This window comes from Toxotes jaculatrix, chromosome 15 (genome assembly GCF_017976425.1).
Source record: "Toxotes jaculatrix isolate fToxJac2 chromosome 15, fToxJac2.pri, whole genome shotgun sequence".
Classification (NCBI taxonomy): Eukaryota; Metazoa; Chordata; class Actinopteri; family Toxotidae; genus Toxotes; species Toxotes jaculatrix.
This window is the reverse complement of record NC_054408.1, coordinates 3218521-3230993: the sequence shown is the minus strand read 5'-3', so window position 1 is coordinate 3230993 and position 12473 is coordinate 3218521. Positions and strand designations below refer to the sequence as shown.

The 12473-nt window shown below is 42.2% G+C and overlaps 1 protein-coding gene across 1 annotated transcript; it reads right to left on the bottom strand.

Moving 5' to 3' along the window:
* Positions 1 to 1375: 1375 nt before the first annotated feature.
* si:ch211-67e16.11 lies at positions 1376 to 10820 on the bottom strand. Its single transcript, XM_041056401.1, has 8 exons — positions 9525 to 10820; positions 8151 to 8423; positions 6388 to 6642; positions 5600 to 5770; positions 5339 to 5470; positions 4779 to 4945; positions 4383 to 4646; positions 1376 to 4299 (listed from the first exon to the last, which is right to left on the bottom strand). Exons 1-8 carry the CDS (start codon positions 9775 to 9777, stop codon positions 4123 to 4125), a joined length of 1692 nt encoding a protein of 563 aa, XP_040912335.1. The 5' UTR covers positions 9778 to 10820; the 3' UTR covers positions 1376 to 4122.
* Positions 10821 to 12473: the final 1653 nt, after the last annotated feature.

Sequence of the window (12473 nt, the reverse complement as noted above, 5' to 3'; positions counted from 1 at the left end):
AGCACCAGTGTGACAATGACCGAGTAACTCCTCCTTCTCCCAGTCCGCAAAACATACGAGTGAATGAGTTACGAGCCAGTTTCAAGTAGGATTTCATTCGTCCTATTGAAGAACTTTTACATATGAATGTAGCTACTGGCGTTAGCCAGCTAACCACTATGGAAAATATGCTGGAATGAACAATGGGAAGAATTTATTAAATGTCAAGGTGAAAGTTCCTGTGCAGCAGAAGATGCTGGCAGTGGCTAAATAGTCTGTGAAAATCCCACCTGAGTCATTAAAAGCAGAGGTGATTATGTTACTGTGATTGTTTTGGTAAAAACATCCTGGATGGGCTGAAATTGCCGGTGTCAAAGGTTAGTGTTTAGGGTAAAACTATATCAGGAGCCTGAGGGCCAGAAAGAGAGCGACAGAATGGAGAGAATGTTTCAGTGAGAACTGAAAAGTTTCTCGATTACCGATAAAAACCTCTGAAACAACAAATGTGTCACAGCTTTTCTCAACAAAAGGCATGAATATAACTATAAATGTGTTGGCAATTTTATGTTGCTTTTATGTTTAGATAACTTTTCTGTAAAAATCAAGACAGCAATCTGACAAGATCAGACCTAATAACATTTACACAGCACTTCCAGCACAGTTCAAGTCTGAATTGAATGTGGTCAAATTAAAATAAAAGCCCCAGCAACACAAGATTAATAAACAGAGTCCCCTAATATCATTATCCTTAAATCGACTATAATCAATATCTTTATTGCAATGTATCAAATGACAATGTGAAAACAATGTGAAAGGCAACAGTCATGTTCTGCTATCAGCTGTTACTCAGTTCTGTTCAGTCAGCCCATTCATTTGTGAGCTTATAAGCGCTCACCAAGCACTTTGTGAGGAACTCCTGTGCACCTATGAATTCATGCAGTTACCCAATCAGCCAATCATGTGGCAACAGTCCAGTGTTTAAAACCATGCAGATACAGGTCAGGAGCTTCGGTTAATGTTCACATCAAACATCAGAGTGAGGGAAAAAAAAAAGTGATCTCAGTGACTCTGACCATGGCAGGATTGTTGGTGTCAGATAGGAGGCTGGTTTGAGTGTTTCTGAATGTTGTGGAAAAAAATCAAAAATCAAATGACAGTTCTTCTTGTTCTGATGACTCCACCTGGACACACAACATTGCCTTAGCAGGAAATGAATAACAGTCCTCACTTGTGAAACCCTGGAGTCAGTCCAGTTTTGCAGCTGTGCAGCCTTTTAGCGTAGGGTTTACATCAAAGTGGTTCCTCAAGAATTCCAATGCTAACTTGGACTGTGTTGATTATATCTTGGCAATAACTTTAACCATCAGGACAGTGCTTGGGAATTGGAAACCGGGCAAATAAATCTCTTATACTTCGCTGCTTTCTAAAAGTATTTTATTGACTAGATTTTGTGATGCTGCATGCAACTAGAAACATTTCAGCTAAATTACATCTCATATTCTGTACAGATCATTACACAAACTGTGAATATGCACACGTCAGCCTGTTGGACTCAGTTCTGGTCCAAAATGTCCCCACGCATTCGGAAAGTTGTTCTTCTGATCAACCTCCGTCTCTTGAATAAACAAATCTCTAAATGTAAAATCAGTACAACAACAAACACTAAAACACAGCAGGGAGGGAAGGAGATGCACGCTGGGCTGTGGTATATACTGGATGGTTACTGGGATGAAAAAAAAGACACGAGGTCGTGTACCGACAAAAATCACAAAGCACCACCAAAAGACAGCACATACATTGTTAGTGTAGGGATGGGTTAATTTTAGAACATATGCATGTTTCATGTGATGCCACTGTCTATGCAATAGAGCACACACACACACACACACACACACACACCCACTTCCAAGTTGTGCCTTTATTAAAATGCCATAGACAGTCTGTGTAGCAGTGAGGGCAGTCTCAGTGCTTCATATCTTAATCATGATCATTGCCAACCAATCTCTCTGTCTCTCGTTTCCTGGCTGCCTTGTTGTGTGTCCCTCTATGGTTCACTCTTCCTCCATCTCTACATGTTAAAAATAAACCTCCTGACTTCAGACACAATGGTATTTGAATGTGAGGTCCAGATTTGTGATGCCTGGATGTTATTTTTGTAGTGTTGGCCAATCATTCCATGACGATGACATTTTATTTTTGTTGGTGAGATCTGGGATTCAGAAAATCTTGGAAGAGTAACTGAGTTTGTTAAAAACCTGATCTGGTTGTCGCAGCAGTCTGTTGATTGCCATGTTGCAACTGACAGTGAGACTGTTCTCTCCAGAAAAGCCACAGCATTGGTTGTTTGCTCAAACCACTAACGATAACCCACACTGTATTGGAGACCACTGTTGGCTTCCCACCTCCTCTCAAGAGACAACATTGCTTTCTTTTAAAGGATAAATCTTGCAGTATTCTATAGTTTCTATACAAATGCCATGAAAAGACCAAAATCAACAAGGACTTTATTCAACTAGCAAGTGTCACCTGTGCAGCCACAGTGTGGCTTTTATAAATGAGCCTCATGTTCCGTCTTTATGGTGAACACTGGCACTGTATCTTTACACATACAGTCCTGTCGCCACAGATACTCACAAGAGTTCAAAATGTGTTTTCATCTGTGGCTGAAAATAGTTCCCACAAATACATCATTGTGACTGCAGTGCCCAGCTGTTTCAGAAAATTACTGAGCTCTTCCAGACATTAAACTATATATTTATAAGCTTCAGTCTAAAAAAGGGCGGGAGGATGATTCCCACAGAGTAGGTGAGTTGAAATGTACTAATGGACAGACTAAAACACTGTTCAATAAGAAAAAATAGAATAATTTTGTAAATTATAATTTTGCTTGGCTAATACTATATACTGAATAATCTGAATAAACATCTGGTGAAGTGATTTGAAAAGAGCAAACAGTGGTCTGGGTCTTGAGGTTCACGTGTCATTCTCCAAAAACACTGTGAATAACCTTGGAAGTAAAAGTTTGACACAAAAGTTAAAAGAGTTCTGTCAAACTGTGAAAAGTTAAATTTTGTGTTGTTTTCATTCATGTTTTCTCATGAGCAAATTCAAAATACACATAACGTGTGTATGGAAACTCACTTTATGTTTCAGTGTTCTGTCACTTCTTCTCTCTTGTGACTAATTCATTCCAGTTTTCAGCTGTTTAAATGTGCTCAGAATAGGGGAAAAGAGAGACTGACAGTCAAGAAGTGGAAGGAGAGAAGCAGAGGGAAGACAAGAAGGTGGATAAGGGTAAACAAGTGTAAGGGTTAAAAGTAAAATGATGGATGGAGGATGAAGTTGAGAAAGAGGTCTAAGGTCAGCAGAAAAAAAAATCAAGAAAGAGGAAGAGAAGGAAAATTAAAATGGGAAAGGGTAAAAAGATGGAGGCAATTGAGGAGAATAAATGCAAGTAAGGAAAGGAAAGAAGGCAAGAAGGGAACATGGTGGAAAAAAGGACAGAGGAGGAGATGATGAGAGGGAAGGTGAGAGGAAAGTGGTAGACAAAAGGTAAAACAAAGGACAAAATGAAAAGAAGAGGGACGGAAGACAGACAGAAAAGAAGGAAGAAGAAATTACTGTCTTAAAGATAAAAATAGAGGTGGATGATTGGTTCTGAAATGTTAAAGTGCCCAGGAGACGTGACGCACACACACACACACACACACACACACACACACACACACTGACCCGAGCGTAAGCTAGCAATAGTTTTCAAGACTGGTTGTCCTCTTGCTGAACTCACAAAAACACATACACTCACAAATATATGCACACACACACACACACACATACACACACACACTGTTCACATGGTGTTCAGGACACTCCCACTGGGATGAGCTGTCATCGCCATGGTTACACTGTGAGTTCAGAGTTAGGACGCAAAACACACACATCAGTGTCCATGAAGCACACTGAAACTAAACTCCTAGGTTAACACACAAATAAGCAAATATGCATGTGCGTAATGCAAATGCTTGTGTGTGTGTGAGTGTGTGTGTATGTGTGTGTCTCCGTAATTGATTTGTTTCCCACTCAGTCACTTCTCAGTCTTTCTCTCTCTCCTGGTCAGTCTCAGTGTCTCTCTCTCTCTCTCTCTCAGTTGGTCCTCCTGTGTTTCTGGTGCCAGAGGGCGGTCGGCAGGTTCTGGCAGCCCTGGTACTCTCGCCGCATCTCTCCATCAGTCAGCGGTGGTGTGGCATTGCAGGGAGCACCCGCCAACGTCACGTTTAAAAGGCCGGCCCACGGCTCCAGGAGGCGAGACATCCCTGCACCCTGACGACATCAGTGGTGGAAGAGGAGTTTAGAAGATTATTTAGAAGAGTAAAGGGGAAAAAAGCTTAAATGTGAGCAATTACCTTCCCCAGGTGGTCGAGCAGGCAGATTGCAGGGCTGATGAAGGACCAGTTGCTGTCCTCCAAGCCCGGGTTCAGCCTCTGGTTGTGGGTCTGCCGTGGTTGGTTTTGTATCAGGACCACGTTGAGGTGTTTCTGGGACCCTCGCAGCCTCTTGGACAGAACACCGCTGTAGCTCTGATCCACAAAGAGCAGAACACGAGTCGCCCTGCAGCCTGCCAGGTCGGCCAGCAGCTCGTTGACTGAGTATCGCTCCTTCAGATCAGCCTGGAAAGAGTGATGCTTACTTTCCATTTCTTGTTTTCTGTTTCTATATGTGCTAAATACAAAAGATGTGATGTGCAGGTGTGGAGGGTGTGGAGTTATCTGGTTAAGTATAAATATTATATAATCTCTTACAATGCCATTGAGGTTGGCGTCCCACAGCAGCATGGTGCCGTCGTTGCGTGTTGGCGAGTTCAGGTAGAGAACCAGCGTGTCGGCGCAGTGCTGCTTCCTGCAGACGTACGACACGTGGTTACGGATCACCGCCTTCTCTGTTGCAGAGTACACACCCTCTATGTCCTCTGTTGGAGGGTGGAGATGGGGGAGAGGAGTCAGATGATGGAGATGGTCAGTTGGAGTTTTGGTGTTTTATTTCACACCCCAACAGAGAAAAACCTGCTCACAACAAGCTTCTTTTTATCTACTGTGAAATAAATCATATTTCTATTTAGACAAATCTAAATTCGGAGATGTTTCTGATCTAAGACAGTTATAACAGGGATGCACTTAATTTATTCAAGTCATGTGTCAGGCCACTTCATTGGATCCAAAACTTTGTGGTTCAATGATCCAAGTTAAAATGAGTGTAAAGAGAATGTCATCAGATATTTACAAGATTAAAACAGAAACAGCTTTATTCAGTGACTTAAGTCTTGAAGCCTTAAATTTGGCCAAAGAGAGCAACATGGTCCTACCAGGGAGGTGTCCACTGCTGGCAAAGAAGGTCTTGATGTGATCCTTGTGAAACCCGTTGTTCCGCAGCATCCTATAAAACTTCTGAAGATTTTGAACTTGACGCTGGAACGTCATCTGCTGCTGCCAGCCACCTGGCACACACACACACACACACACAAACCCCAAGCTTCATCAAGTCCTCCTGTTGTTTGTTCTGACACAACCCATGGGAGTGTTACAAACCTAACGCCAGCAGGAACCAAACATACACACTGTCCTACCTGAGATGAGCACAGCGTGGTCACAGGTCTGGTAGAGCCGACAGGACAGGTGGGTGGCCAGTGGCTGCTGGTGGCAGCGCCTGGTGTTTTTATTCAGCTCACAGCTGGAGACGGGCAAACTGGGAGAGCCCATGGGCATCGGCTGAGGGCACCTCGCAAACTCTGCATGATCTGTTGGAGGCGGGGCCACGGAAGATGTCAGAGACGAAAATCACAGAAAATGCACAGGTGCTTGTCTTGGAAAGAACTTCTAAATAAAGCAGAGCCTGAGCGCTGACATCAAGTCCAATCAAGTTGGGTATGCTTGCATACTCAGCAGACAGTGAGTTTAAATATGAGGCATCAAGCAATTAGGGAATACTTAATCTGTACATATTTGCAGCATGCCAGAGGTGGGTTTGTGGTTTTATCCTGAGGATTGTCCATGTTTGCCATAACAGCAAGATTACATTTTCCCAGAAGTTTTTCTCACCACGCCCCTGGTTCCTGGCAGAGGCTGCAGGTGTGGGTGGTCTTGGCAGAACATGACATTAAAGCTGCATTTCACTCAGATAACCTCCTACTAGGAAAAGGGAAACAGGATGCCACTCAAACTATGAAACTCTGGTGAATTTCAACAATTGTATTAGTTTGCTTTTTTATTTCTACACCCAAACTCAACCTTCAGAGAGATGCATGAAATGTACACTCTGTTGCATGCGGGATGAATACTGATGGCTTTGGTTATATCCTGACTTTTCACCAAGTTTCACCTTAATTTATATGAAAAGAGAGACAGTCAGACTCACCCACGCATCTGAGTCTCTGTGTTCGGTTGCTGTCTCCGACTCCGACCACCAGTGGGAGGAAGTGGACTTCACAGAGCCCTCCGATGGCTCGTTCCACCAGACGGCTACCACCACTAGTGGAAATGGAACCACCGCGCAGCGCTCCACCTGACAGCCGACTGTGTCCGTTACCCATAAGCCTCTCTGGCCCAGCTTGCCGACGCTTCAGCTGGTTCTGGCAGCGACCCTTTAAAGCCAGAGTCAAACACTCCTCACCTGGAGACGCAGAGAGTGACACTGGTTTGAAGTGTAAGTGAAGTGTATCTAGATACAGCAAGAGCCAGACTCCCTTTCAGTCCTGTAGCTATTTTTAGGTTGAATCTTTAAATGCAATACAGAGGTTTGCACATCTGCACTTTATCTTACCCAGAACTGCACTTTACTTGGGTCCATATTTGCTGATGGTCTTAATTTTCCACTCTTTTATATCCCGAATGTTTCTATTTATGGCTTGATCTGCTGCTGTTTATTATTTTTTCTCTTAATAGGTATGTATGTCCACCTGTATACACAGTGTAAGTACGGGTTGAAATTACTAATTTTAGTTCACAGTATAGTTTGTTAATATCCTCACGCACACACACAAAGAACCCAGGATCAGGTAATGTTTCCAGCTGGTTTCCATACTGTGTCACTGGTTTTCTAAGGGCACAACACCAGTTGTTTTGCCTCAGGGGCACTGAGCCACCACTTTATCTCCTCACATTTTCTCTTCTCCTTTCTTCTCATCTCCTCCTCCTCTGTGTCGCCTTTCTTCCTCCTTCTATTTTCTCCTTCTTCTTGCTCTCCCCAGGTTAAATGAGGTCTAAAGAAAGTTTCACTCTAAAAGACGCTGGTCAAACTCCATCTACAGGACCCAGTAGGGGGCACAGTGCTCAGTGTGTGTGTGTATATGAATAATTGACAGGTGTGTGTTCGTGTAACACAAGGCTAAATTCACCTCAACATCAGGCCCTAACCTCTCTCACAGCGGGAGGTCAGCAACTCGCACTTTAACACAAGCTGCTTTTCCAGGACTTGTGAGGACCATTGCAGAATACTTTCACTTCCTGTCCCTTTAGACCATTTCTACATGAATAAAGCACTTTGGAAAAACTTCTTTTACTCTCCCTTTCTGCCTTTTATCCACAGTAAAGCTGTTTTTTTTTGCAAAAGTGGTGCTTTTTTTTTCTTTAGAAAAGCCGATGTTTGATTGTCAAAATCCTCTCACTTTGCCTTAATGACGTATCTTTCTGTTTCTTCTGTCAGATGACTTTACAAGTACAAATTTGTTATTTAATTTATGGGCTACTAACTAACCAAGTCTTACAGTAATTCCCCAGTGGCTGCACTGAGACGAAAACATACTGCGTCTGTAGATGACAAACAGGCAAGTGTGAACGGAAAACACTGAACATGAAATACTGAAGACACTTTTTTGATTTTCCCAGGTAAGTGAGAACATGACTTTAATCAGTCTGTCAAACATGCATGTTATACCTTAACCGCTGCTTTAAAGTTAAAGGAAGGTTATGGTTTATTACAACTAAACATTTGAAATTATGTCATCTGCATAGAAATGGACGTTGAAGTATTTATTAGGTAGAATAGTTATTATTATGTATAATGTAAATAGTAATGGACCAACAGTCAAATACACCTGCAGGTAATGAGTAATTCAGACAAAGTAAATCTTGACTTACATGCATACAATACAGAAAGACTGTCAGTGTCAGCTGACTCACCCAGGTAAATGCCATCCAGGTGGGAGCATCTCTTCTTTGTCACATTCATGTCCACGTAGAAGAGGACCACCGGGTGTCCAAAGTTTTCCCCAGGGCTCGGATCAAGCACCAGCACGACATCATGGGCCATGGAGCCAGGAAAAGGCTGCTGGTGTCTGTGGGGACCCTCCCCACCATTCAGCACCTGGCTGACACTGAAACCTCCCCTCGGTTTGGAGCTCATCATCCCACTTGAGGAGTCCGGCAGGATGGCCAGAACTTTGTCTGAGTTACCTGAAGGGTTTTGGAAGAAACAATCTCTTACTAGAAAAATTAAATTTACACATTTAACAGTCCATTTAAAAGAGATATTAGAATAGAGGAGAAAACCATATGTAGGCTTGTGCATAGGTTACTAAATGTATTATGGTAATTCTAAGGTAATTTGACACAGGACTACATCAACGCACTTTAAGTACCAGAAAGAAAAAGAAGTCTCTGTGTCTGCTGTGTCTACAGGAATCATACTCAATTTAAATACCATAAAGGACAATAAAGTCATTGCCTGCTCATTACTGTTCACCATCGACACATCCAAAAAGATAGACTACATTTTACAGTAATATGTTACCAGTTCAATATTGTGTGACACTTGAATACCATAAAGGGGACAAATAATTCCTTCAAACACAACATCGTCACCATAAATTCAAGATTAGTAAAATCCGTTAGATAAAAGAAGAAAGAAGAAATTAATCAATCTAAAAAAATGTTGTAAATTGTATAGGTGATATTCTATTTTTGTCCATTTAAAATGACTTTATTTCATATGCCTGCATTGTTTAATGATATAATAAAATTTTGGATTTGAATACATCTTGACAGGTTTTTGACCTGTCTTGTCATTTCTATAATCCACACAAACTAGATTCTGTCTTTTAAAATTCATTCTGGAAACATTTCAACATTTTTTAAGATTTTATAAAATCTGTAAATTCATAACGTTATTTGATAAATTCTGAATTTCAGACTAGGAGTTTATTTAAGTTTGAAATGGTTAATACGGACTCTGTGTCTTGCTGTTTTTAAGGCTGGTGACAGAATTTACACCTGTTAATCAGTATGGTCTGTGGGTGGTTTTTCTAAGATGACTACTTAATTTTCTCCCGTCTTCATTCCTCCATTGTAAAATTGAGTCTTTGTATTTGAGTCTTTGTTAGACCCTAAAATTTGTACATGAACTGGTTGTGCGCTGTATTTTCTCAGTGGACATGTATTCACTTATGGTGCTGGCAGGTTGTTTCCACACTAAGTTACAATAAACTTCACTAAACCCTCACACAGAAAGAAAAACTGTAAAACACTCCAGTGACGTATGACCTTTGGCCTCCCTACCTGCAGCAGTGCGAGGCTCCGACACGTAAACAGCCACAGAGGACAGCGGCAGGTGGGCGAGCTGCCTGCACTCGGCTTCAGACAGGGAGGACATGCGGAGACACCGGTCCAGCTGGTCCCACTGCAGCGACTGGAGGCCTGAGCGGACCCAGCGCTCCAGCCGGCCTGGGGACACGCTGCCTGCGGATGCCACCACTAAAATGTGGAGGACGAGGATGGAGAAGGGAGCTGCAAGAAGCACCAGGAGCCTCATTGTCACACCTGGGTTCCACGTGTTCCTTACTTCTGTTTTTGTGGTTTTCTCTTTCAATTGTTTTCTCTTTTCCTGGATTTTCTAGATGTAATTATTCCTCCGTTTTGTTCTGTTTTCACTTTTGTTCCTTAGTTCTCCTGATTATTTTGAGTTGTCCTCTTTTCTCCTCTTTACTCCTGCTCTTCCTCTTGGTTCATCCTTTTCTCCCGTTTTGCCCTTTTGCCTCTTAATTATTCCTTTTTGTATTCGCTTTAAACCTTGTTCTCTTTTCCTCCCTTTTTTGCAGATATTTGTCTTTATTCTCTTTATTCTGCTGTATCCTTTTTATTCCTTGACTTTTGACTCTTCACTCCTGCATCTCTGTGATTTCCTTTGACGTTTTTTTCTGCCTCTTTCACAATAATTTATTAAAATAACCAAAAACTAAAGAAAAAAACAGTCTTGTTCAGCTGACAAGATGATATGCTTTCTTCTGTATTCCCAAATACCAAAACTTTTTACTCTGTCTTTATTCTCATCTTTATATCTCCTTCTTTTCTTTGCATCTGAGTGGATGCGATAGCCTCCAACATCCTCTTTGGGTTGATCTTACAATGAAAGCCTTTTCTTTTCTGTCTTCACTTTTTCTTCTTTATTCCTCTTTTCTTCTGGATAAATAGCAGGGGCCAATATATCCGACACTCTCCAGAGTCACCACTTTTTTTGGTTGTTCTTGTCTTTTGTAGATAAACTGACTTTTCCTCCCCCTTCTCTTCTTCTTCCTCTTCTTCTTCTTCTATTCTTCTCTCAGGGGAATGATTATTTTTTTTCTCCTGAGCTGGAGCAGCTTCAGACTCTGTGTTGGTTTGGAAGGTGATGGATCATCCTGGAGTTTTTGTCCTGATAAATGGGACTCAGTTCTCAGAAGACAGAGTCTGCTTCTTCTTCTTCTTCTTCTTTTTCTTTTGAGACAACAAGTTAGTCCTGCAGACTCTTTACACTCAGTGACATTTGAGGCTGGATCATCCACAGCTCCGGGGAAAAGACGCACTCGTACTGCTGAACCCACTCACTGCTCAGCTTCAGTCTGCTCGCTCCCTCCTAGTCTCTTTATCTGTCTGACACACTCTCTCTCTCTCTCTCTCTCTCTCTCTCTCTCTCTCTCTCTCTCTCTCTCACACACACACACACACACACAAACACACACACACACTTTTCTCTCACTCTCTTTCTTCAAGCTCTGAAATGCCAAAGGGGAAGAAGGGAGGATAAGAAGAAAGAGGAGTCCAGAAGGGAAGAAAGGGTAAGAGGAAGAATGGATGAAGAAAGAGAGGGAATGAGGAGAGGAAAGGTATGAGGGAAGGAAATTGGAAACGAGAGGGTGAGAAAGAAAAAGAAAGAGGAGAGATGAGGAAGGAAAAAGAGAGAGGCAAGAGTGACAGAGAATAAACAACAGTTAGGGAAGAATGAAAAAAGGGAAGGCAGACGGGATGACAAAGGAAAGGAGAGAGGAAGGATAGAAAAGTGGGGGGAAGTGAAAAGAAGAGGGAGGAAGTCAAGAGGAAAAGTGATGGATGGGCAGAAAAGAGGAGAGGAGGTGAAGAAAAGTGAAAGAAAAAATGAGAATGAGAGAGGAAAGGAAAGAAAACTGCAAACAAGTGAGAAAGGGGAAAAGAGGAGAACAGAGGAAGGAAAGGGGAAAGAGAAGGAGGAGAGCTAGGAAAGCAAGAGAGGAAAGGAGGGAAGTTGACAGCAAAGGAAACAGGGTGGAATAAAAGAAGAAGGAGGAGAGGAAGGAGGGAGGAAAAGAGATGGACAGATGATGAAAAGGAAAGTAGGAGAGGAAATGAAGAAGGGAGAAAGCAGGAAAAGAAATAATAGGAAACTGAGGAAATGTGAAAAATATAGGGAAAAGAGAGGCAGGGGAAGGAAAGTGGAGAGAAGGCAAAGAGAGGGGAAAGGAAACAGGGAGATAGGGAGAAGACAGGAATGGAGAGATGAAGGAGAAACAAAGAGATGGACTGGCAGGAAAGAGGAGAGCAGGAGGGTTGGAGAGGAAAAGTGGAGGGAAAGGATGAAAGAAAGAAAAGATGGAGAGCAGATAGGAAACTCAGGAAGTGAGAAAAAGAGGGAAGAGAGAAGGAGACAGAAGAGGAGGAGAGGAAATAAGAAAAGAGAGGAAAACAAGAGGATCAGGAGGGGAGGATAGGCAAGACAGGAGGTTTGCCTTTACAGGTCTGTCCTCCTGTGAGCCCTCTAGTGGTGAAATGTGTGATGCACAATGCAGTGTCACATGCAGCCTCACACTGTGGTGGATTGTGGGATACACAATGCCAGAAACCACTGTATACCAGAGAGGAGTTATCTTTTGTTTTTGGCAACTGTCCTTTAATTGAGTATAATAAGAACCAAATGTTAATGAGATAGACAGATAGACAGATAGATAGACCAAAAAGGTTGGGAACCACTTGTTTTACCTTTGAAAATGTATAGTACTTTATAAATTAATCTCATTATTTTCAATGTAAGTGCAATGAAGTGTAATATTCCCCCCTAAAAAATAGTGGACTGGAAGTATAAAGTAGCATAAAGTGGAAATACTCAAGTACAACTGCCTCAAAATAAATATTGAATATTCAACTGTTGAATGTTGGTGCAGTGACTGCTGTTAACCAGTGGGGGGAGCTCTGGCGCAGAGGCGCACCCTGAAGAGAGCG